This window comes from Sitophilus oryzae, unplaced genomic scaffold, assembly GCF_002938485.1.
Source record: "Sitophilus oryzae breed Bouriz unplaced genomic scaffold, Soryzae_2.0 scaffold_1500_pilon_pilon, whole genome shotgun sequence".
NCBI classification, from domain to species: Eukaryota; Metazoa; Arthropoda; class Insecta; order Coleoptera; family Curculionidae; genus Sitophilus; species Sitophilus oryzae.
In genome coordinates this window covers 3,770,875-3,798,383 of record NW_022146171.1, presented here as the reverse complement: position 1 = coordinate 3,798,383, position 27,509 = coordinate 3,770,875, and the positions used below count along the sequence as shown (strand labels likewise).

General features: G+C 32.9%; 1 protein-coding gene across 8 annotated transcripts in view; it reads left to right on the top strand.

Annotated features, from left to right (window-relative positions):
- LOC115878170 (protein retinal degeneration B) overlaps positions 1-25,994 on the top strand; it is a 62,596-nt gene extending 36,602 nt beyond the window's left edge. For 5 of the 8 annotated variants that reach the window (XM_030894562.1, XM_030894564.1, XM_030894565.1 and 2 more), the window contains 16 exons: positions 2,390-2,582; positions 2,626-2,789; positions 4,903-4,998; positions 5,057-5,254; positions 6,269-6,431; positions 6,495-6,658; positions 9,290-9,448; positions 10,011-10,190; positions 11,014-11,184; positions 12,687-12,815; positions 17,144-17,412; positions 18,663-18,917; positions 18,974-19,134; positions 19,987-20,167; positions 21,281-21,552; positions 25,608-25,994. In XM_030894562.1, the coding sequence (XP_030750422.1) occupies positions 2,390-2,582; positions 2,626-2,789; positions 4,903-4,998; positions 5,057-5,254; positions 6,269-6,431; positions 6,495-6,658; positions 9,290-9,448; positions 10,011-10,190; positions 11,014-11,184; positions 12,687-12,815; positions 17,144-17,412; positions 18,663-18,917; positions 18,974-19,134; positions 19,987-20,167; positions 21,281-21,552; positions 25,608-25,743 (2,891 nt within the window). In that variant the 3' untranslated portion in view covers positions 25,744-25,994. Of the gene's footprint in view, positions 1-2,389; positions 2,583-2,625; positions 2,790-4,902; positions 4,999-5,056; positions 5,255-6,268; positions 6,432-6,494; positions 6,659-9,289; positions 9,449-10,010; positions 10,191-11,013; positions 11,185-12,686; positions 12,816-17,143; positions 17,413-18,662; positions 18,918-18,973; positions 19,135-19,986; positions 20,168-21,280; positions 21,553-22,533; positions 22,653-25,607 lie in introns of all 8 variants that reach the window. The other 3 variants (XM_030894568.1, XM_030894567.1, XM_030894569.1) reach the window with 3 other exon arrangements.
- The last annotated feature ends 1,515 nt before the right edge of the window (positions 25,995-27,509 follow it).

The window sequence follows — 27,509 nt, the reverse complement described above, 5'->3', positions numbered from 1 at the left end:
TAATGATTTACCTTGGAGCAATCGTCCAAAGTGACAAGTGTGTATTCCCTCGAATTTTGGTTTCATCCAAAGTGACTAAAGATTGAGACTAAACAGTTTCACCCCCAACCAACTTTTGATGAAAGACTCGTTCCCCGTTTCGATGATTCATCCAGAGTACACCTGTGTGTACATTAGGTTCATCCCAACGCGGGATCGGATTTGTACTGTTACGATACCAACACTAAATTCGGGTTGGAACGATTTGTGAACTAATTTTAGAGTCAAATTCATAATCTAATTTTTCATTGTTAATTTAAGTTTCGATATAAATTATGAATTGTTGATTTTGTTGGATTTAAATTATGAAATTACCTTTGATTCATTTCGCAAAACTTCTAAATCGTTTTCAGTGGTATCCACAGACTCAAATTACTGTCCTCTTCATCGCTGGTTTTATTTGGTCAAACAACTAAAAAAAACAATAGTCAGCTGACATGAAGTACAAATTTATATACAGGGTGTCCCAGGCTGAGCGTGCATTATAAGTTTCTAGAGAACTACAATATCTAGATCGGAGATTTTTTGCACATCATTGTTTCACAATGAGATCTATCGATTAAAAATATTTTCAATATGGCGGCACTTCCGGAAATACCGGAAGTTGACAACAACTTTCTTATTTTAAGTGGGTACCTCAATTTTTTATTACTTACTTAAATTCTCTGTAAAATTTTATGAATTTTGATATCAAACACTTTATACCTAACATTAACCGTTTTTGAAAAAAAATATATTTAAAATTTTTGGAGGAAAAAAACTGCCGGTCAAAAAAATTTGTATAGCCTAAACGTCAAATTTAGTGATTACCACAGCCGTTGGGACCTAAAGAGAAGACATGTGGATATCTATTTCAAAAATTAAATTATTTGAATGTCATATAATAACGGCCATTGTAAGTCGGCCAGTGTCATTGAATTGAGAGATTAAAAAACAATGATAAATATTTTTTTTCAAATGGAAACCTACTTTTTTATTTCATTAATGAAAAGACTTTATAATTCATTTTTTGATTATACGACATGTTCCTATACCTAAAATAAATCGATTTTAAGTTATTTAAGATTTATTTTTAAAGCCTATATTTTTCTGGTTTTTAACCAGTAGCCTATGACTTTAAACGTCAAGCGATGTAAAACTATATCTGGCCATGTCATATTGCCATTAGATATTACTAAAATACGAGATGTATTCTTATAAATTCACTTTATAAAGTTTTAGCAGCAGTATTTATAATATACGAAATTCAAATAATTAGTTTTTTGACAGAAGGAAATAAATTGTCTGATGGTTTGTCACTTAATGTCAAAGGAAGCTAGATTAAATCAAGAAAAAAATACGCTTTAAAACTAAATCTGAATCTAATCTAAACTAAACTTAAACTAATCTTTTTAACTAAATCTTTAAACTTAATCTTCTATAACTTAACTTAAGAATGATTTATTTTAGGTATAGGAACATGTATAATCAAAAAGTAATGAATTAAAAAACCTTTTCACTAGTGAAATAAAAAAGAGGGTTTTCATTTGAAAAAAATACATTATGATAATTTTTTAATCTCTCAATTCCATGGCATCTACGGCCAATATTATATGACATTGAAACAATTTAATTTTTGAAATAGTTAGCCACATGTCTTCTTTTTTTGTTGCAGTGGCTGTGGTAATCACTAAATTTGACATTTAGTCTATACAATTTTTTTTTGATTTGGACTGTGTATCACCGTTCCGAAATCGGTTCACAAACCATAAGCGTAAGCATACTGTAATCTGTTATGTTGCAACAATGTTGGAATGACCGTATTATGTTAATACAAATATAGAATTATTATTATTATAAAAACTGAGTGAAAAGTGAAAAGGTTTTCTTTATTTTTTAGTTCACTTCACAATTACCAGTCGAATCTTTGTCGTAGTTTTTTAGGTTTACTATTGGTGGTTTTAGATTATATTTTACTTCAAACTAATAAATACTAAACTATTCATCATTATTATCATTATGATATTTGTATTTCTTCTCGAACGAGATATCCTACCCCCTGTACCAGATCGATATTAACCTGGAAAATGGATCTTCGCGCCAATGTCTTTGTCCGTAAAGTTTCCTTGTACCTTTACAGAGACACGAAATAGAGAACAGTGGCAGTGGAAAACAGCGAACTATATCAAAAATATGTAAACAAGAATGATTTTACTTGGAGTGATTCACTTTGATAGCAAAAGTTTTGCAATGGAATCTTGCTTTAGAAAAAATCAAACTTCAATATTTTTAAATATTCTATATTTAAAAAGCAATCTCTACAAAGTAGAGACACGTACGGTGGGAAATATTTTTATTATTACATTTCTAGATGAGGACGACAACCTGAATAGTAGCACAGCAAAAGAAGATCCTTGTAAAACTTTAGCAGCAACTTTAGGCAGTATAGAAGTATCAGAAGATAGTCCCCTCCTAACCAAAACTTCTAACGTTCCAACCATACAAACCGCTGCAAGTTCTGACGGAGATGTTTCAGAAGAGGAGCACATGACTTTAACCATCAAGTACATTTTATTTTTTATGTCCCTGTATATCTTTTTTTGACAGTCGGTTTTTCAGAAGAGACGAAAAATGGCAGCAGTCGCGCAACTTGCACTCCCCCAGTTCGGCTTCTGTCAAAAGTTTTGACTTGCAAGTGGCCAATTGGAGGATAGAGGCTCTGGGGAGAGATTCTGAGTCCCCTTCTGATGAAGAATTTTTTGATTGTGAAGGTAAGCCAATTTTAAGTTGTTTTTAGGTTAATCAATTAGTAACTTATTAGATATCAGCAAATATCTATTTCCAAAAAATTACCATTAAATTATCATGCAATCAAAAAATTCAGGTAATGTATATTAGGTTATTAATTATAAATAGTTGGCTATTTTGATTTTGCTTCTTTTCTTGTTTGGTTGGCAATAAATATAAGAAATTCGAATATTTATCGGTTGTTATCAGTTATCACTAGCGTCACAACAAACCAAGATTTGAATATGATTAATTTTTTGACGATATTTAAATTAGTTTTCAATAATAATGTGAGACTAATCAAAACAAGATCAGAAATAAATGGATTTAATCTGGAAGTTCTCTAATTTAATTATTAAATAAATGTATTAAGAAATATAGGTTAGTTTATGAGCTCCTCTATAAGCATACTAATAATTAAGGTATCATAAACTATAGTTTATTCCAAAAAATGTTTGTTAGAAGGTATCCAATATTCAATAAAATACATTTGAATTTAGTAGTACGAAATTCTACATTTATAATTTGTTTAATATCAGTACCCTATACAGGGTGTCCCAGGCTGAGTGTGCATTAGAAGTTTCTAGAGAACTACAGTATCTAGATTGGAGATATTTTGCACATCACTGTTTCACAACGAGATCTGTCGATTAAAAATATTTTCAATATGGCGGCACTTCCGGAAATACCGAAAGTTGACAGCAACTTAATTATTTTAAATGGGTACCCCCATTTTTTATTACATACATAAATTCTCTGTAAAATTTTATGAATTTTGATATCAAACACTCTATATCTAACATTAACCGTTTTTGAGAAAAAAAATATTTAAAATTTTTGGAGGAGAAAAACTGCCTGTCAAAAAAATCGGTATAGCCTAAACTACAAATTTAGTGATTATCACAGCAACTGTGGCATAAAGAGCAGACATGTGAAAAATTAAATTGTTCAAATGTCATATAATATTGGTCGTAGCTGTCATGGAATTGAGCGATTAAAAAATTATTATAAATCACTTTTTTCAAATGGAAACCCACATTTTTTATTTCACTAGTGAAAAGGTTTTTTAATTCATTACTTTTTGAGTATACATGTTCCTATACCTAAAATAAATCGTCTTTAAGTTATTTAAGATTTAGTTTTAAAGGGTATATTTTTTTGTTTTTCAACCAGTAGCTTATGACTTTAAATGTCACGCGATGTAAAAGTATATCTGGCCATGACATATTGGCATTAGTACAAAATACGAGATATATTTTTATAAATACACTTTATAAAGTTTTACCAGCAGTATTTATTTATAATATACGAAATTCAAGTAATAATTTTTTTGACAGGAGGAAATAAATTGTCTGATGGTTTGACATTTAATGTTAAAGGAAGCTACATAAAATCAAGAAAAATTACGCTTTACAACTAAATCTTAAATAACTTAAAAACGATTTATTTTAGATATAGGAACATGTATAATCAAAAAGTAACGAATTAAAAAACATTTTCACTAGTGAAATAAAAAAAGTAGGTTTCCATTTGAAAAAAAAATGATTTATGATAATTTTTTAATCGCTCAATTCCATGACAGCTACGGCCAATATTATATGACATTTGAACAATTTAATTTTTAAAATAAATAGCCACATGTCCTCTCTTTATGCCACAGTGGCTGTGGTAATCACTAAATTTGTAGTTTAGGCTATACCGATTTTTTTGACAGGCAGTCTTTTTCCTCCAAAAATTTTAAATATTTTTTCTCAAAAACGGTTGTGAAGTATAGAGTGTTTGATTTCAAAATTCATATAATTTTACAGAGAATTTAAGTGTGCAATAAAAAACGAGGATACCCATTTAAAATAGGAAAGTTGCTGTCAACTTCCGGTATTTCCGGTAGTGCCGCTATATTGAAAATATTTTTAATCGATAGATCTCGTTGTGAAACTATGATGTGCAAAAAATCTCCGAGCTAGCTGTTGTACTTCTCTGGAAACTTCTAATGCACGCTCAATCTGGGACACCCTGTATATCAGTACCAAATTTGCCAACTATTTCAATCATTGTTGATCGTACCCTAATAAAAATAAAATTATAGAAATTTTTTAGATTCTTCATCTTTGGCAAAATGGAGCTCCTTAGATCTTCTAACTGAGGAAGATCTAGACTCTACATCCCCTACTATTGTAGACAACATTAAAAATGGTAAATTCTTGTAATTTAAATCCGAAACATACAATGTACATTTTTATAATAATTCCAGATGAAACAGATGACAGTATATTTTCTTCAACATTCCTTCAAAGGGTTGCTAGTGAACGGGGGATGCGTAAGGTACTGCAAAGGGGCAAAGTTAACTCTCTAGACGCTTCTAGGCCAGACTCCCCTAGTGCCATGAACTCTCAGGTTCCATGCAACACCACAGTATTAATTTTAGTTCTTCATGCGGGTAGCGTACTAGGTGAGTAGTAAATTACTTAAAAAAAAGTGTTTAACGTCTAAGGCTTGTTTGCCGCTAAGGGTAATCTGGACGGGGCCTACTTTGTTTACGCGTAATCCGAACCACGGTCCTCGGACATATCATAGTCAATGTCCTACCGACTTGGCCTAATCGACTCTTACTTACGAGATATCCGGTCTCATCCGGCCTCAAGCATTGTGTGTCGGTAGATTTTACACTTTTACCGTGGAACACGACAGCTTTTTCAAACGGTCACGCGTCCATCCACTTGCATCGTCTAACGTCGCTTAACTGCGGTGATTTGTCGTCTTGAATCGTCCGATTCAAATGAAATTCGGTATGTCGATAGATTGGACCAAGGCCAACTTGACCGTGTACGACACGTGTTACTATGACAGTTGGTTTTGACGTAAGAAACGTCAAGAGTTGATGTCGTCCGATCGCGACCAAATTTGGGGGTAAGCAATGTAAGCGACGGTGCACACGGTCCAACCCTGCAAAGTTGGATACGACGCGACGTTTCGTTTACATCTTCATCAGGGTGGGACTAACGATTCGATATTGAAGAAAAATGTGGGACGATTTCGGCGTAATTGGGCTACCGTATGGCGCCCTCGACGTTTCGAACCGATGCACGATACCCCTAAATGGACGAAATTATCAGGATTTTTCTTAATTATGGGTCGATTGGAACGGGATTGAATTGGAACCAACTCAGAACGCGACAGACAAACAGACGGAAGTAGGAAGAAGTTTCACTTCAAATATACGCACATAGTGCACACACAATTTTTTTAAGTTAAGCATAATTGTTTATAGGAAACAGAACTATTTATACCGGGTGTTTCAAATTCGGCTCTCATCACTGAGATCTCGGAAACGGTAAGAGATACAGGATGGCTCATGGCGTCGATGAACCCAATGATAATCCGTTTGGAAATTGAACTTTTTGTTGTCATTTACGGAAATCATTGTACTGCAATTTTGTACTAATATTTACTTTTTTTTGTTCAGACGCAAACGTTGATATGGCAGCCAAGAAGTCTGACGTCACCACATTCAAGGGTGCGTTCGAGTCGGTGATGCGGCAGCACTATCCATCATTGGTGGGGCATATAGCAATAAGATTAGTGTCGTGTCCATCAATATGTACAGAGAGTTTAGGTATATTATCTAGGTAAGCAAATCATTAGTCATTTAATTGAATTCTTTGGTATAACGCAAGTTATGTTTTTTTTAGTCTTAGCCCTTATAGTTTTGACGTGTCTCCGTCATGCGTAGACGTGCCCCAAGTGACACATGACTCAATTCCCATTGGGGCTATTCCTATTTTAGCTACTGCTAATTCTGATCATCAGGAAGCTGTATCACGGACAATCAATGCATCTAATACTGCTTATCAAGGTAAATAAAGCTAAATATAATAATTTCTCTAATTTTCTTTTTCGTTTTTATGTTTTATACAAAAAAATCAATCAATATCATCAACATTTTCATGGTAAATTCAATAATGTTTTCCAAGGTTAGACGGGCTATCTTTAAATAATTTTATCCGCCGATACAGAGATGTCATATTAAATTTGTTATTTGCGTATTATCAAAGAGTAGATAAGACAAGAGACGACAGTTCGGGCGGTACCTTTCATGTTTGAGTGGTGGGGAGAGTGACCTCCTCTCGCTTGTCCCTTTAAATTTTCGTAATTTTTTCGCGGGAAATTTGAAATAGTCTATTATTAAAACTTGCCTTATATAGCTTATAAATAGTTACTGTATGGGTAAAGAAATAAATAGTAACGAAAAAAAATGATTTTCTAAATATTATATAAAATAAATTATAATTAGAAACATATTTAATATAATAAAAGCAATATTTTGTATATCGTTGGTAAACAAGATAGTCACCAAGTCGATTTGTAAGAAATGTTTTATTTAAGTGTATTTTTTTACATATGGACTTGAACAAGTGTAATATCACAATGTGGAGTTTATGTACAAAAAAATAGAGTTGCTCAATTTTTTTTGTAAAAATATATTACAAGCTTCTAACCATGTCTTCGATCTATGGATTACATTTAGTTTAATAACATAATTATATAGTATATTTCTATAAAAATACTATTCAGGATCCTTTGGAAAAGAGTGAAATATTATGTTTGTCGAAGAATAAGACCTATTTTTGCAGTCTTTATAAGCACACACATTGCCACCGGTATTCGTCTTTTTTTGCTACTCTGGTCCTGTTCAGTATTCATATTTAACAATAATTACAAATTAGTACGCAACAAAAACGATACTAAAATTAAACCTTAAAAACTCACAAAACGATAATATATCGAAAAACTCTGAAAACACACTTTAAAAAGATTTGTTTATGTTTAAGCCTGATTAGCACAGCTGATTAGCGTCCTAAAATCATAGGTTAGCATAAATAAAATACGCCGTTGTCAGATTTTCAGATTTTATCTGTTTATCTTTGAAATCGATCAACTTAGTCATTCTGTTTCTTTTATATTATCAGTACATTGCAAAAAAATAACCTAAACCAACCTAAACTAAAAATTTACATTTCCGTATTAACATACGTTACTTATATCCTTCTTATATTATTAATTTATTTTCAGAAAATCTTGTTTATTTTTCGAAGAAATATACTTGGCAACAGACAAAATAGGACTTGATGGGACCTTTAAATTTTAATATATCTGCGTCTCTCTCGCGAAATTCGACTTCTTTGTTCACTGTCGTCTCTTGTCTTATCTACTCTTTGGTATTATTCTCCACTGGATACTTCTTAAATATGAAAGCTTTGGTATTTTGACATTTTAAATAAATCTACTTAAAGCTTTTATTTTTACTTCTTTTCTTGTTTTATTGTTTTCATACTTACATAAATAATATCCTTTAATATACAGGGTGTCCCAATATTAGACATAGAACTACTACGTATTTTTGGAATCAAAATAAGTTCATTGGACACAATTTACCTCTATACAAAAGTGCTCCGTTTGTCGCTAGAGGGCATCAAACTTTAAAAAAATAAACACACTTTTTCAAATATTTTAAGAACCGTTATTCCGATTTGAATGAGATTTTGGGTGTCTATATTTTGCTAAGTGCTTTAACATTTGGCTTTTACAAAAATTAAGAAAAAGTACGGTAAGGGTGAAAACTACCCTCACCTCTCTATAAATTTTAGTATAAATATTTTCCAACACCTTTGACGACAGATTTTCTTTTCGTAAATTGTTCCCCTAGTATTTACTACATTTTTTGTCTCTTGTAAAAAACACCATGTCGCATAGTTTTTGTGAAAAAAAAATTTGAGAATTTATTTTTTCAAAGCGGACCTACAAAATATACAGAGAGTTCCAATATTCCGTGGACATACTGCGTATTTTTTGGATCAAAATAAGTTAATTGCATATAATTTACCTTTATACAAAAATGCTTCGTTTGTCCGTTAGAGGGCATCAATCAAAAATAAACCTGAAAGTTAATTAATTTAAAAATTGTTCATTTTTTTAAGCTTTTTATGATGCTTATTGTCAACTATAATTTGTGATACTAACATAAAATTCCATATTTTCGCCAACTAGATTATTACAACATAATATATTTTATGCGCCTCCATAGGTTGATGTGACAAAAACATTTTTTAGAAGTCAGCTTTGGAAAAATAATTTATTTCCTTAAAAAGTATGCACGGTGGCGTTTTTTTTGACGAGACAAAAAATGTAGCAAATACTAGAGAGGCAATTTTACGAAAAGAAAATCGGCCGTCGCGTGTCGGTGGGGTTGGAAAATATTTATACTAAAATTTATGTAGGGGTGGGGGTAATTTTTACCGTTTCCGTACTTTTTCTTGATTTTTGTGAAAGTCAAATGTTAGATCACTTATCAAAACATAGACACCAAAAATGTCATTCAAATCGGAATAACAGTTCTCAAAATATCTGAAAAAGTGTTTTTTTTTCAGACTTAATTTACTTACTAAATTTTGTGATAAACTGAAACAAAAATGAAGATTTTTTTCAGAGTTTCTGAGATCAGAAGAAGGCAATGGGTTTTCTGGTCAAGTTTGCTTCGTTGCCGACTCGTTGGGTTCTATATTAGGTTATGACGCTTTGTGCAGAAATAACAAATACACGTCTAGACATGGCAGCGAAAATAGTATGTTGGATAATGATCACAAAGGTATAATACTTATTTTCTTGTACAAATCATCAATATTCTGATATATTATTTGATTGTTACATATTAAATAAATAATTATAAAAAATATACTCAAAAATTGGCAGTAAAAAATACACGTTTCTAACAACGTTTCAACATACTGAATGACTTATCTAAATCATTTATTGTTACATTTTGAAAAATACTTTAGTAAAATCTATACAATCATCAGTCAACCTTACGTCATACATTGTCCTATTCTTTCTATTACGTGAAAACGGTATGAAATATATTGTAGACATCGTTACGGCATTATGACTAAAACTGGTATGTGGAAATTATAAATGCAGTAAATTGAAACAAAACGATAATGAATCGGGACCATACGTACGTACTTGAAACTAATAAAATCGGAACGCCTTCAATTACTAATACCGTAACGAGATATCGAATCTTGATAAATAATGATGACATAACGTTGAACGATCATTGTACAGACTATATGAGATGATTAAACGGAAATGGTTTGGTTGTATTATTATATTTATTGTTATTTTTTTTGTTTCTACGTAATTTTTCTTAGACGATTATACGAATATGGATACATTTCTGACTGCTCCGCCCCCTAGGAGAAGATCCTCCTCAACTTGTGACTACTCACAAATCAAACTTGAGTTTGACGTTAGTGATTTCTTCATGTTTGGTAGTCCCCTCGCTTTGGTGCTGGCCTATAGAAAGATAGCTACACCTGATGAAAAATCAGGTAGGTAACTTTTTGAAGCCTCTTGGCACTTTTTTGTTCAGATTTATACACTTTGTATAAAATCAATTATATAATGAATAAGAAATTACATAAAACAAACTCAGAGAAACGCAGAAAGTATCTTAAAAAGACAGGACAAGCAATCTACGTTTGAATTAAAATATTAGACAAGAACCGTCATTGACCTGTGTTTTCTCGTTGGATTAGACTGTAGTAACTAGAGATGAGCGATATTTTTTGTACCGGTGAGTTCTTAGTCACCGGTAATACCAGCGAGCTATTTCTCCGGCAAGCAGCGTTGAAAAAGTCGTTGCGATGAACAAAAAAACTATCGACGCCGACGGTGACTCCGCTATGGTCACCGGTCCCTGGTCGCCGCATCGAATCTTGGCGCAAACAGAGCCCAACGGTAAAATGTGGGACAGGCGATGTATTGCAAAATGCAGGGGAGCGTATTATATGATTTATTTATTTATTCTTCATTTAATTTTTATAACTCACTAATTCTTGGATCTACTATCACAGCCTATTCTTGGAATCATATAAAATGTAATACATCAGTATAAAAGAAGTAAAAATTATCCAGCGGTCGCTGGCACCATATATCGATACACCCGGTCACCGTTTCGGCTCGTAGCGCAAGTTGCAAATGGAATCGTCAGAGGAAGACAGAGTAAGTGTCGGTTTACTTACTCTGATTAAGACGAGCGGTATTTTGTATCGGTGAGTCCCAACGGTCCCGGTGACTTAAGTCGCTGCTAAAAGTAACCAGCGACCGTCTGTTAAGGTCATTTCTACTAGTAACATTTGTTTATCGTTACAGGCAACATAACCCGTCCATATTGTCTTCAAGTTTACAATTTGTTCCATCCAACCGATCCCGTAGCTTCTAGATTGGAACCATTGATTTCTGCCCGATTTTCAATCTTACCTCCTGTCAACGTTCCAAGGTATGCCAAATATCCACTAGGAAATGGTCAACCCTATCACTTACGTAAGTAAAAAAGTATTTAATTCTACTAAATTTATTAGAAACAGTAGTTAGATGTTTTCTAGTAGCTTTTTTTGTAGTTCTGAAGCCTAAATCTAAATTATTTTGGTAGCTGAACTTGCGATAAAATTTTTGGCAATTTTTTGATCATTGATATGCATAACAACATAACAAAATACTCGTTTGATTCTATGCACCTCAGTAAAATAAGTAAATATAGAGGCGTCCTAATATATGAATAACATTGGTTTGTATCCAATTACAACATGGCTATATTAAAGTAAAAGGAAAAACAGGGACAGATTGTTAAGGAAGAGCGATGGGCAAAACTATTTCTAAATAACAGTTGGAACTGATATTTCTAAATAACAGATAAACTGGTATTTCTAAAGAGCATTTCCAAATAATAGTTGGAACTTATTTCTAAATATCAAATGAACTGTTATTCTTAAAAAAAACAGTTGGAATGTTTGAAGTTGACTTGTGAATTGTTGCTGCTAGTGCACTGTTATTTTATTTTTTTAAGGATAATAACTGTTATTTCCAAATAACTATTATTTAAACTATTATTTCTAAATAACAGTTGTATAAACAAATCGTTTTAAAAAACAGACCGGCTTTATTAGTGACAGAGATGCCAACTCGTGGAAAATATCCCGATTCGTGGGAAGTTTCGTGATTCGGAGTGAAAAGGGAAGACATGAATTCAAGTTCATGTATTATTCGTAAAAAAATAGTTATCGTATACGCATTCAGCAAACTGAGTAAATTGAACCCTTTATAATGATAACTCGGTAAAGACAAAATTTCGCTTTAACTCAGCGTGTTGACCGCCTAGACGGTTATAGTCTGTCCAGCGAGAAGATCCATAACGGTGACAGTTGTGTCTGTCATTTTAATTCACAAGCAAATTGTCTATCCTGTAATTTTTTGTATGTAGTCTGTCGAAATCTTCCCTGGCTCGTTTAATTCATTCGCTTCGTCGGATCAGTTTATTATCAATATTATAATTAAGCTTATTATCTCAATTATGTTTTTGACCATCTTCGTGGGAAATTTTATTTCGGAAAGTTGGCAACACTAATAGGACGCGATACTATGTTAGATTGTTTTACAAGATGTATCCTACCAAATCGTCATACAGACAATGGTCAGTTTATTGAGCAACTATAATTATAAATTAACAATTAACGTGGCAACATTACAATATATAAACAAAAACGCTAAAAAAAGGCTACGGGCATCGTCTCCTAAGCGTTTTATGTCTCTAGCACTGGCGCGTCTATCTCAAGAGAGAAGGCGATCGCATTTGGCATGACGCTCATATTTAAAAGCCCTCTATGTTTATTTATTCCTTTAAGAGGTGCGTTATGAATCAATTAACTTCGATCTCGGTAAGACTAGAATTTTTGTTGAATGTTTATTAGAAATGTTAGCATGGCATGTAGTTAAACCATTTAAATATATGTAAAACCACTAACCGCCTGTTGTGTCTGTTTTTCTAGTGGAAATTTTACAAACTAACCCTCAAATGTTTAACGATCAAGCTCAACCTAGACGCTTATCAGAGGTTTCTATTCAAAGTACCGTATCTGGTTTGATTGAGTCCATTCCACTTCATACCATCAATGCTTGTAAGTGCTCCTCTTTTAGTTCAATTAGTTTAAAGTAGACTAATTGTTAATGAAACCCGCTATAGGTCAGTATATATATTAAACCTAAACTAGTTTTTTTCCACTGCGATGTAGAATATAGTTTTTCTGTAATATAGAATTTCAATTTTTAGAATATAGTTATTTATTTAATAAAAATATTAAACACTTTTGGTATCAACGGATATACAGAGCGATCAACAATAATTGAAATAGTTGCCAATAATATATTAGAGTATTTTAGGATTAGTGATTGGTACTGCTGTCAAAACAAATTATCGATCGATAAAATTTAGCAAATGAGGTCAATTTTTTGACTTTTCTTTATAGGAAAATAAAGCTAATTCACTCCAGGTTGTAACCAATTTTCCGACATACTCTTTTTAACCAAAGTTCCAGTAAATAAAAAATGGCATGTGAACAATGCAGAGTATTCCAAATAAAAATAATGTACTATACAGGGTGGTGACAATTTCGATGCTCAACATTGCCATCTCTGAAACTACGAGTGATACGAATTCGGTTAAATGGGACAAAAGTTGCGTAATTAGATGTTTGACAAACACCTATGAAGAAAACCCCGGTATCTTGATTAGTTTCGGATTTATGTCAAAAAAATAAAAATAATACGTTTATTTTAAATGACAATATCTTTAGAACTATTGTATTTATTGCAACGTAAGTTGGTAAGTTTGTATTTTTGACCTCGGCCAATTAAATGCCGTTTTCATAAAATTTCTAAGCCTTCTAGATTTCGCACAACAATAGTCAAGTTTTTGTTTTCTTATGGCCGCCATTTTGCATTTTTATACTGTTAGATAGAACGAAAAAAAGTTTATACGGTGGTATCTAATTTTTATTCATTATTATGTAAATTCACCAAAAAAATAGAATTTTTCAAAATTCGCTGAAGATCAAGTCTGCCTTGGAAATCCAATTGACACTTTATATGTCGGCAAGTTATTTTTTGTTTACTCCATTAAGTGTCAAATCTGGATGCACAAAAATTATGTAGTAGAATTCAATACAGGTCAATACAGAGCCTAAAATTTTATTGTCAAGAATGCCAACCCAGACGTTCAAAGAATATCTTATTTGTGGTCTGGTTTCTATAATTAAATGAGGATTTTCTTTTGCATAATAATGTGATTTTTTTCTGTTCAATGTACCAGAATTTGTAAATAAAGATTCATCGGTCCATAATATTTTTGTAGAAAAAAGGGGGCTCTCTTGAACACATTCCCGAAACCATTTGCAAAATTGTAATCTTCTCTCGTGATCACCAGCATGTAAAAAAACTGTAAACTTTGTACACATTTAAATTTAAAGTTAATTTTTTCTATTATAGAATTTAGAACATTTAAAATTAAAGTAGAATTTCTATTAAAACATTTAAATTTAAAATAGAACTTCTATTATTTTTAAGTAAGCATCATGCATATCTCGTGTTTCCTCTCTTGTGAACATATTGTTGACTGTTAATACACTTTACACTATCTACTATAAATTTTTGTGTCCAGATTTGACACTTAATAAAGTAAACAAAAATTAACTTGCTGTCATATAACGTGTCAATTGGATTTCCAAGACAGACTTGATCTTTTGAGCGATTTTTTAAAAAATCTATTTTTTTTTAGTGAATGTACATAATACCTAATGAATAAAAATTAGATACCAGCGTGTAGATTATTTTTTGCTCTATCTAATAGTATAAAAATTCAAAATGGCGGCCATAAGAAAACAAAAACTTGACTGTTGTTGTGCGAAATCTAGAAGGCTTAGAAATTTTATGAAAACGGCATTTAATTGGCCGAGGTCTAAAATATAATCCTACCAACTTACGTTGCAATAGATACAATAGTTCTAAAGATATTGCCATTTAAAATAAAAGTATTCTTTTCATTTTTTTGACATAAATCCGAAACTAATCAAGATAGCGGGGTTTTCTTCATAGGTGATTGTCAAACATCTAATTACGCAACTTTTGTCCCATTTAACCGAATTCGTATCTCTAGTAGTTTCTGAGATGCTAATGTTGAACATCGAAATTGTCACCACCCTATATACAGAATTTTATGCTGAATGAATTCTGTGTAGAAAAATGAGAACGACAATTTAAAAAACTCATCAACAGTATCATTACTTTTTTTGGTACACCCTGTATACAACAAAATATTTTTAGGACATGTACCTTTCTAAACAATGCAACATTAATTATAACTTTTTTTCATATCTGGCGTCAACAACGATGACATTGAACCTTCTCGCTCTAATGGTAGCCTTGTATATAGAGGGTGGTCCAAACTGTATTCCGAAAACTTTAGCGGCACATTCTGCACATAAAAACAAGTAAAAAAGTTCGTATAAACGTATGTCCTGAAATCCTTCATTTCTAAGATACACTGTGTAGAACTTTCATTTTTATTTCGATTTTTTCCTAATAATTTCTTAACTAAATTTGGGATTTGGATGAAAATTAGTATCTGGAGTTTTTTTAACATGCGAAATTTGATTTCGATGTCTATATGACTCTTACTTGTAAGGGGCGGCACCTACATCTTTTTTGATTAATAACTTTTCGTCCGTCCCTGTACAACACTACTGAGTGAAAAAATATACATTTGAGCCTTTTTCAACGTAAAAAATGTTGGTAAAAATGCTGCGAGCAACCGTTCATCATGCAATCGTATGCATGCAAAAATCGTATGCAATACGTGTCATCAATGACAAAAGTTAAAGATTTTCACTAGAAAGATATTTGACTGGACTAATAATTTTCGAGACATTTTAGTATCATATGTTCAACTGGAGCTGTTTTAAAACCTAACTGGAAGTTTTCTAGAAATCTCGCGATTTTTGAAAAATGGCAAAAATTTTAGCAAAATTTATGATAACATGGTTTCGGGAGATGGTTTAAACCTTCCTTGGGCTTCTACAAATATTTCAAGACCAAAATTAGCCATTTGGTCCAGCCGTTCTCAAGCTTTAGCGCAACTAACAAATGCCATTTTCATTTTTATTATACAGGGTGATCCGAACTGTATTCCGGAAACTTCGGCAGCATATTCTGCAGATGAAAATAAATAAAAAAGTCCGTATAAATGTATGCCCTAAAATGTTAGTTTTGGAGATACGGGGTGTAGAAGTTTCGTTTTTATTTCGATTTTTTCCAAATAATTTCTGAAGTAACGTCAATATTTAGATGAAAATTATTGTGTGGGAGTTTTTTGACACGAGAAATTTGATTTTGATGTCAATATGATGCCCCCTATTTGTAGGGGGCGCCACCTACATGTGTTTTAACTGTTTTGAAAAGTAATAACCTTTCGTCAATACTTGTATAAAACTAATGAGTGAAAAAATATACATTTCCTTGATTTTTTACGTAAAAAATATCTCTTGGTAAAAATGGCTACGAGCAACCGTTCTCAAGATATTTAGAATGGAAATAGTCAATATATGTCATTATTAACAAAAATAAACATATGTTGAGTAGATAGTTATTTCACTGAAATTATACATTTTGGAACTTTTTATTTTTTTAAATAAATCATAATTTTTTTTCGAAAAAATCATGATAAAACAGTTTCTGTGCCACAAAACCATTTCAAATTTATGATTTCAGCCTAATAACTATTTAGTCAAGATGTTTAATTTACGTTAATGATGACAGGTATTGATAATTTCGATTCCAAATATCTTGAGTACCATTATTTGTAGCGATTTTCACCAAGGGACCTTTTTACGTAAAAAATGTCTTAAATGTATATTTGTTTACTCGGTAGTTTTATACAGGTATGGACGAAGTATATTACTCATCAAACCAGTTAAAAAATATGTAGGTGGCACCCTCTACAAGTAGGAGTCATATGGACATCAAAATCAAATTTCTCTTGTCAAAAAACTCGCAGACACCAATTTTCATCAAAATATTGACGTTACTTGAGAAATTATTAGGAAAAATTAAATTATTTTAATTAGGAAAATAAAATTGAAATGTCTACACCCTGTATCTCCGAAACTAAGCATTTTAGGACATACATTTATACGAACTTCTTTACTTATTTTTATCTGCAGAATATGCTGCCGAAGTTTCCGGAATACAGTTCGGACCACCCTGTATAGATTAAAATTAATCATATTCTTTAATTTTTGGTTTGTTTTGACGCTAGTGATAACAGCCGAATTGCTTACTAACTAAACTAAACAAATAGCCATCTATTTCAATCGTTGTTGATCGCCCCATATATTTAATTATGCATATTTACTTCTAATCTTAGATCATTTAATTCACAATTCATTATCTTCAGTGCAACAAAAATGGTGGGGAGGCAAACGACTCGATTACGCTCTGTATTGCCCCGAAGGTCTCTCGAATTTCCCCACCAACGCATTGCCTCATCTTTTCCACGCTAGCTACTGGGAGAGCTGTGACGTCATCGCGTTTATTTTACGTCAAGTCGGTGGTATAGAGGGTGGAACTGACGTATCTGGCGCTGACGAAGGCAGAGAGTCGATTTTCAGGCCTGGTCAACCGAGAGAGAAGTGGAACAAGAAGAGGACGTCGGTTAAATTAAAGGTTAGTCGATTAGAGAGTATAATACACAGGATATTTCAGATTTATTCACTTTGCATAAAAGTGTTTCTAAATTTAACAAGACAAATCGAAACAAACGTAGAAAATCACCAGTAATTGAAACAAAACTGACGAGAAAGGTGTCAAAATGGCTACTATGACGTGTCTTCTGTCTTTAGTGTATGTAACTAACTTTAGTGACGGTGCGTTGTTTAATAATTTGGGGGTGCACAATCTCAGAACACTCCGGACATTCAAAAATCTCATTACTTTGTTGCCTTTTTACTTTTTGGTTCTCGTTGTTGACTGAGTTCAATTCAATTCTTCTCCATTGCTTTCTATTGTGCGCTGCTTCCTCCCACTAATTCTGCATGCTTATTCCCTTTAAGTTTTCACGGAAAATATCCTTGTATCTTTTGAGTTGTCCACCCGGTTTCCTCTTACCCTCTACAAGCTTACCGTAAAGAAGATATTTCGTTCTTCATAGAAGGCGGTTTTGTGGTGTTCATAGTGGCCAGCCCATCTTAAGCGGGATTTAGTAATCATGACTTCAGCGCTCTCGCAGCTAGCTTTTTCAAAGACTGATATGTTTGAGACATGGTGGTTCCATTTGATTCTTAACAGTTGTCTAAGGTGTCTCTGTTGCAACTTGTTTAATGCGTTCATGTACCGGCGGTAAGGCACCCAGGTATCACTTCCATATAACATGGTAGGGATTATTATTACTCGGTACACTGCAAGTTTCGTTTTTGTGCTCAAGTCATGATTGTAGAAAACCCTATCTTTTAATTTCCAGAATGCTCTCGGGGCGTTGCTAATTCTGTGCTGAATTTCGGAGTCGATATTGGCTTTTTCCGAAATCAAACTGCTGCGCCGTGGTAATTGAATTCCGCCACATATTCCAATAGTTCTCCGATTTTTATAGCACTGTTATGATATTCCGGTGGAGTGCATGGTTTTAGTTTTATCAATGTTCAGCTTAAGGCCCAAAACCTCGTATACCCAGGTATATGTGTCCAGCATTTTTTTGTAATTGCTGTAACGTTTTTGCAAAGGTTTTTACAGGTTTTTGTGAATAAATTTCAAGTCCCCTATCTCACCTCAAAAATTTCAAGTTTAATACAGGTAATTTTTTATTTTGTTCTCTGCTGATAAATTTACTAAAAATGAGTTACGCCAGTACGTGAGATAGGGGACGACATGTGCACTTAATGACGAACCGCCAATGACACGTAACACTGTCTTTTTTATAGAACGTTGCCGCCAATCACAGAGCTAACGATGTGATTGTTCGGGAAAATGCCGCGCAGGCTCTACTGGCGCGGTTCATGTATGGACCTCTCGACATGATAACTTTGACAGGCGAAAAAGTCGACATTCACGTAATGAAAGACCCGCCGTCCGGAGAATGGGTACTGTTATCCACAGAAGTGACAGACAAAACTGGCCGGATCGCCTATACTATTCCTGAAGACAAAAGTGTTGGATACGGACTTTATCCCATAAAAGTACATACTGCTGTCTAAAAATAACTAAACTATTTTTTATAAGTGTCAATTTTCAGATGATCGTTAGAGGAGATCATACTTCTGTTGACTTCTTCCTAGCTGTTGTACCACCTAAGACAGAATGCATAGTATTCAGTATAGATGGTTCTTTTACTGCCAGTGTTTCTGTGACAGGGAGAGATCCCAAAGTTCGAGCAGGCGCAGTAGACGTTGTTAGGTACTATAACACTTATTTTTACATTACTTTTGTAAGAGATATTATAAAAGGGCAATAAAACGTGCAATAAAGATATAGCCTGTAAATATTATCTATATATAATAATTATTACAGTTGAGGGTTGGAACCTTTGGTGTTACACAGCAAAATAAAAACACTAAATCACCACAATACACCAAAACACTTTTACACTGGACGCGCGTTTCGCTAACAGATGATTATAAACTGAATTAGTTTAATATCATCTGCTGATGATGCTAACATGGTTAGCGAAATGCGCGTCCAGTGTAAAAGTAAAAGTGTTTTGGTGTATTGTGGTGATTTAGTGTTTTTATTTTGCTATATATAATAATCTATCATATATTGTTGTACTCTTTCGTTCGATAGATTGTGTGCATCATTGCCATATTTTGTATAATACTACACATTGTTTCTATTAGTCTGTCCAACAAAATCAGGGATTTCCAGACGACATGCAAAAAATGGCAGAAAATACAATTTGCCTATAAATTAAAATAACAAATACAACTGTCACTGTCAGGGATCCTCTCTTTGGACAGACTAATCTATTGTCATTGACTAACTGTCATTGCACTTTTCTGTTTATAATTCTATTGATTGATATCAATCAGTGTCAAAATTGAAAATGGACCACGTTGTCAAAGAATAGTCAAATCCGTTGTTTTTATAAAAGGTCTGAAAGGTGGTAGTTGCGTTTATCGTGCTTATCATTCATGTAGAATGAAAAAAAATTATTAAAAATCTACCTTTATTACTTTTCTGGTCTTTTTATAACACTGATCTCTACTTGTGGTACTAATTCAATGGTTTAAACATTTTTTCTCTGTTTAGGCATTGGCAAGAACTAGGGTATTTGATAATATACATAACAGGAAGACCTGACATGCAACATCGAAGAGTTGTATCTTGGTTATCGCAACATAATTTTCCTCATGGTTTGGTTTCTTTTGCCGATGGCTTATCGACGGATCCTTTAGGTCACAAAGCAGCATATTTAAACAATTTAATACAGGTATAAGTTTCAATATACACAGAATTAAGTACGCTAAAATTTAAAGCTTCATTCAGAACCTCGCAATTAGTGGAATAAATTAGTGGTTTCGATTACTCTTTAAACTTTTTAGTTTACGATCATTTGCAATGTCTAAAAAACACAATTAATTAAAATTAATAGAATTTCTTAGCAACATCTTGTGGTAGTCAGTTGTACCCATAGAGAAAGCCAGATATTTAGCTTATAAAATAATAAACTTTTGATTTCTAACTACAATTTCTCTTGACGGATGATAATCAGAGGTCAAAATGACATTCCCCGTAAGTTTTGAGGTATATTTAGTGAAAAAGTCAAAAGTTTGTTGAAATTAAAGGAAAAAACTTCTACGCTAATTGAAACCACTAATTTAATCCACTAATTGCGAGGTTCTGAATAAAGCTTTATTATTAAATGAAGCCTTCAATTTGTCTAATTAACAGCAGCGAAGCTTCCATTCCATTGATGCGAGTGATGCGTCGCATCCCTTCAAAATATTGTAATACGTTTTATTTAAAAAAGTCACTGAGATCTCCTATAATAAATTAAAATTCTCAGTAAGTTTGTTTAGATAATTAAATTCAATAACAGATATTTAATGTGTGTATTGATCGAACTTTATAGATATCGGTAAGACCTATGCTAAACGCTAAAAATATCTCGACAGCGCAATGATGCGATTGTCCTCGTTACATCTTGAACGCGTTTTACACCGGCTCGCGTTCGGCGGCGAGCCGGTGTAAGCGAACTTTTCGGCCGCGATTACGTCTCTCGTTCGATGTTTTAGTAGGTGATGCGGTTTTTTAAACACATTGTTCGCGGTATGGCCGATTCTGAGTGCGGCTGTAAAATAGAAATAATTTTACAATCATAGTTCAGTTCTATTGTGTATTTCGAAAAATTAAAAACTATTGAAGAATGACCTCCAAAGCATATTTTGAATATGAATACTGAACTAAAATCGTGTATTCGTCATTTTAGTGAAAAAGAAATGCAGGACCCCTTCTCCTTTAAATACAGTAAAACACAGTATTCTATAATTTTACTTTATCATTCTATTTGATAGTAAGTAATGTAGTATTTTTTTCTACTTAGAATCACGGTGTTATCATTCATTCAGCTTACGGTAGCGCCAAAGACATCAGTGTTTACACCAATATCGGTCTGAAGCCTAAACAAATCTTCATCGTTGGAAAGGCTTCGAAAAAACAACAATCGCAAGCCACTGTCTTGACAGAAGGATACGCCTCTCATCTGGCTGTTTTGATGGCCCATGGCGGGTCCAGACCAGCCCAGGGTAATGCGCGTATGGTTATTCCCAGAGGATATTTCGGGTTGCCCGGTCAAACCATCAACAGACGAAGAAGGTAAGAGAATTCGAAATTTTTACAGCGCACACCTTTCGACAGTTTTTTTGCAAAATTATATCTTTGGATAATATGGTAGGTGTGAACTACTAGAGAAGAGAAACATATTTTTTTAGTTAAATGAATAATCTGTATAAGCAAAATATAAACAAACCGTTTTTATGTATATTTATATTTAGCGAAATTGAATGCTCGTTATATTTTAGTTTTAATCTTTATAGTTTAGTTCGTAGACATGTATGAAATATAAACTATCAATTACATTGATTTTTTTGACACACCGTATATACGTTTGTCGTCTGAGTCTGTGTCTGAGTCGTGTCGAGAAATTTAATCTAAAGAATTACTTAATAAAAATGCAGCTACATATATATCAAAAAGAAAATAAGAAAAGGGCTTTATTAAAATACACAAAACAACAACATTAACAGTAACATTCATATTTAGTAAGTAAATTAATTTTGCAGAAAAAAATATAGCAAACACAAAAATATAACAGTTAGACTTTGACGTTCTGCTTAGTATAAATAAAATATGATCTTTCAAAGACTAAAGTGTATAAGTCCAATCATTATAGATTGGGCATTTAAATTTTTCGAGATTTTTCGGTATCCCGAGATTTAATATCGGGATTTCGGAGATAAATATACTCCGGGATCCCGGTTTGGAAACCCTAGTCTTAATACAATAGTAAACAATACCTATTATATTTATTTTTTTCTTTGGCAGAATATGACATCAGGTTTGTATTAATAATTTACTGGTAATAACGTAGATATGCTAATTGAATAAGTAAGTTTAATGATAACTTAAGAAGTAATATTTAAATTTCCGCTTTTAATTTTTAAAGGGATTACTTATTTTAATAAGTGATTATAAAAACAACAAGGGTTTCTCGTTCAGCTCTTGATCCTCCTGTTATAAGACAGTGTTAATACTTAAATTTACTGTACTTTTTGAGTTTGAGACGTGTTTTTTCAGTCACGACCAGGGAGGAATATCTTCGCCAGCAAGAAATTGCGTGTCGACCGCCACGGCAGCCTTCTTAAAGCGTAAAGCTTACGTTAGTCATATGTAGCTTTAGCAGTAAGCTAGAAGGGGTAATTATTAACTAAACTTGGCTGAACATAGGTGGATTGTGTCGGCTGTTGCACCGTTCCCGAGTAGTTCGATAAACCGTTACAATCATACAGAAGGCAGATATAGAATAGTTTTTTTCTGTAACAGAGATGTGGAAGATATCGTCACCTTCCACACAAAGTGTCGTAACTGACATTTTGAAAATTTTGCAGTAGAGAGAAAAAAAAACGTCTTTTAGTGTGATCTAAAGATTAACTTTTATTAGATATTTCATTTATTTTGTCTCCTACAGTATAGGAGCCTTTCCTCTTACAGGAAGTTGTTAGGGCCTGTTAGATCACACTAAAAGACGTTTTTTTTTTCGCTCTACTGTAAAAAAATGTCAGTTACAACGGTTTGTGTGAAATGGTCAGAACGGGATCTGTCCAATGAGTCAAGAAGGCTTTCGGCTGGCGACTTCCAAAACATGGCAGAAAACTACTATTTACCTATGAATTAAAATGACAGACAGCTGTCACTGCCATGTATTCTCTTGTTGGACAGACTTTATATAACATAAAACCATAAAAAAACATGTTGAACCTACATGTGGGCGTTAATAAGTTTTGTATTTAATACCAGGGGAATTTAGAATAGTAATAAATTTAGTAATATCACATTACAACATAAACATTTATTGTCTAAAGCCTCGTTTACACATAACATAGTGAAGTTGAAAAGGAAAAACATAATTTTACCACAAAATTGCATTTATGATTCACAATTCATTTGTAAACATGCAACGCTAGTTGCTAAAATAGTATTGTTTAGTAATACATAATCATTAAATATCTTTAAATATTTTTATTATAATTTTGTAAAATAAATGTATAACTATTTTGCAAAACTATGCAACAATGTTGCATTGTTAAAAATCGCGGTTTAAAGATGCTTATATTACAAACTGTCGTTTTGCATACACTGAAAAATTAAGTTCAAGTAAAACGGACCGTTATTTCGTCTACACATAAGGTTTCACATTACAATTTGATTGAACAGGTAGACTGACAGGCAAAAGGTTATGTGTAGACGGGGCTTGAGAATTCTTTCAAAAGCTATACTTTCATACTGGTTAATTATTGCATTAGCTGTTGAAGTTTTTATCAAAATATGTATATTTGAATGATTATATTTACCTTCTGTATTTTTGATAAGCCCCAAGCACTGGTAAACATCATACATACCTACAACATGATACCTACCTTAAACCACCATATTATAAAGTTTCCCTAAATATTTATGTATTAATAAATAATATTTTCTTGTATATTGTAATAATATTTAACTGTGTATTTTTTCTAATTTAGAAAAATCGAAAGTACAGAAAAAAAATAAAAAGTAAAAAGAAAATTGTTTTGCTTGTCGTAAACGGGGGAAAAAGCTCAACTCAAGCTCCACTCCCACAACCGGTTTCTGGGCCTACCCTTCATCAGGTGGGCTGTCCAGGGGCTGGTTCTCACCGATACGGCAAGCAAAACTTCTTCTATATCAACAGACGATGTCGTAAAGTGTTGGTGAGATATTAATGCATCTCCCGTCAAAAGATGGTAAAGAGCGTTTTTCCGCCCGCTCAAATATATATGAAATGAACAAAATTCTTACAGCTTTAGTGTATATTAATAAATAATATTTTCTTGCCTTTAGCTGTGTATTTTTTCTAATTTAGAAAAATCGAAAGTAGAGAAAAAAAATAAAAAGTAAAAAGAAAATTGTTTTGCTTGTCGTAAAGGGGGGAACCAAGCTCCACTCCCACAACCGGTTTCTGGGCCTACCCTTCATCAGGTGGGCTGTCCAGGGGCTGGTTCTCACCGACACGGCAAGCAAAACTTCTTCTATATCAACAGACGATGTCGTAAAGTGCCGGTGAGATATTAATGCATCTCCCGTCAAAAGATGGTTAAGAGCGTTTTTCGGCCCGCTCAAATATATATGTCATCATATCGGGCCGAAAAACGCTCTTTACCATCTTTTGACGGGAGATGCATTAATATCCCATCGACACTTTACGACATCGTCTGTTGATATAGAAGAAGTTTTGCTTGCCGTATCGGTGAGAACCAGCCCCTGGACAGCCCACCTGATGAAGGGTAGGCCCAGAAACCGGTTGTGAGAGTGGAGCTTGGTTCCCCCCTTTACGACAAGCAAAACAATTTTCTTTTTACTTTTTTTTTTCCACTACTTTCGATTTTTCTAAATTAAAAAAAAAATACACAGCTAAAGGCAAGAAAATATTATTTATTAATATACACTAAAGCTGTAAGAATTTTGTTCATTTCATAAATATTTATGTATTGATATACTGTAGGCTGAAACATTTTTGTGCCTACAACAAAAAAATATAATATAAATCTACTGTAATATACACACTAATATAGTAGTTATCACACGGTATAATTTGTTATATAAAACAACAAAATTTGTATACATAACACCACTACACAACATACAAAATTATACAGCACTAAATTATTTGATTAGCTTTTACCTAAAATAAAATATTCATAAAGAACATGTATAAATAACAAGGTTGTTGAAATATGATAAAAATAAAATGTGTTATGTTGGCGCTAAAAGAACCTGTAAATAATATTATTTATTAAATAATAAACCCCCTAAATAATAAATTAAATAATTATAATGTACTTTATTTAACAATTTGTATTTAAAAATTTGTCTAGATTATGTAGTTCTTTTTGATTGTTCTGTATACAGAAATTATAGAATATATTCAAATTTATAAAGTATTTTCTCAGACTTATTTATATACAACCTGTATAATGAACTGTCAGTAAAGTACTTACGTAGTTAGCTTTCTTTATTGTGATATTTGTAATATGTACATCTTAAGTTAATTTATGTGAGTATGCTTACTATATACGTGAATTTAAATGTAGAATGTAAATGAAGCCTAATTTCTGTTTTATTTGTATTCACAGGTCGGCAAAAAGAGCCACTTCGTACCCAATTGCTTCAGAGCTTCCACAGACTGTCGAAAGATCGCTGAGTACTAAGAGGTACCATCTTCCAAAGCCAGTATTATCGATATCTCCAACCTTGAATTCAGAGTCGTAGAAATATTTTTCTATTTTTCATTTTTCTAAATGTTGTTCTCAAGAATAATTATATTTTGTACCTGTCCAATTAGTGAAGATTTTTTAAATTTACAACGCAACCTCTTTAAACGGAACAGCTAATTGTAACGACCCATTCCAGTTAGCGAATCGTTCCAATTAGTAAATATATACAATATGCATATTGTATCATATTGTGCAAAAAAATCTTATGGATATTTATGTAATAATAATAATATAATATTGATACTTATTTGTTACATTTTTATTTATTTATTTTATTTTATTTAGCGTATAGCATACATCACGGTATTTAAATTATAGGACACAGAATGGTATAAACAACACCAATATGTATTTATAAAAAAAGTATATTCAAAAGTTAAAATCGGTGTACCTATTTAAAAACGTAATTTTTTTGCGCTCGAAAGAGAACTGTGTGTTCGACGCAACATTACTTATGTCTCCAACCCCTTAGGGCGTCACGTGAAACTGTGAACCTCTATCCATTTGGACTATCACTTCTTGCATCCGCTTGGTTAGTGATCTTCGCGAGGCAAATGAAAAAAATCATATACATCAATAGTCGAAAGATCTCAATAATCACTGCTTTCTACATATACATCGCAAGCTCCTCGGATAAACCTCGGCCTAATAGAATTAGCAGTTCGGTTAAGAGTTCTCACCCCTTAATTGTAATTCAGGGTATAGCCTGTGAGCCATACTGGAGCACAATATTCTACCACACTATACACCCAGCCCACCGCAGAGGATCTGAAGATGGATGCTAATGGACCCCAAGTTGTACCACATAATTTTTATAGTATGTTGTTTCGTGTTCTCAACTTTGCCGTCATTCTTTTCAAACGTTTTTTAAATGCGTCCTGTATGCGTCCTAATTTCAAGCGTTTTTTAAATGCGTCCTGTATGCGTCCTAATTTCAAGCGTCCTGTCCAAAGTAACTCCGAGATATTTTGGATGTTTATTTTGAGAGAGTAGTTGTCCATGTTCACTCGCAGTTCTTTCTTTGTCGTCTTATTATTAAGATGAAAGGCAGATACTTCAGTTTTGGCTATACTTGGTTTGGAGCTTCAATTTTTCGACTATTCGCTAATGGTTGCTAAACCTCTGGTAAGGACAACCTCAGCATCCTCTATCTTCCCGTGCCCCGTTGCCAAGGTCCAGTTATCTGCATCTGCATAACCAAACTTTCGTAATTTGGTTGCAGACATGTCCGCGATGTATATATGACTGTGATGTATATATTCGCGACTGAAGAGTATTATAGTAAATAATGTATTATGCCCTGTCTCCAGACGGTGTCATATGCTGCTGTCAGGTCTATAAATGCGGCAGCGACTTCACCTTCATGTTTCTTTTGAAATCCAGCCTCTATAAATGTTGTCAGTGATAAGACTTGATCTGTGCAGCTACAATGTGCGCTTTGAAATAAATTCTTTGACTGATTCTGTTCAGGAGCACTTTTTCGAGCAGTTTATAAACCATGCTTAGCAAGGCCACTAATCTGTGGCAAGGCGATGGGACAGTAGTTCTCTGGCCAATCACTTGTTTTCCCTGGTTTTAGTATTGCAATGATTTTTGTTCTCTTAAGTGAATGAGGAATATGTTGTTACAAAAGCACATATTTAAAAAATAATGCCAGACTTTTTTCCAAAAATATAAAATCTTGTTAAAATAATAAAAATCAAAAGAAAACATCTACCCTTTGTACAGAAAAAAATGCACATCGCCATAACCATCTAACCC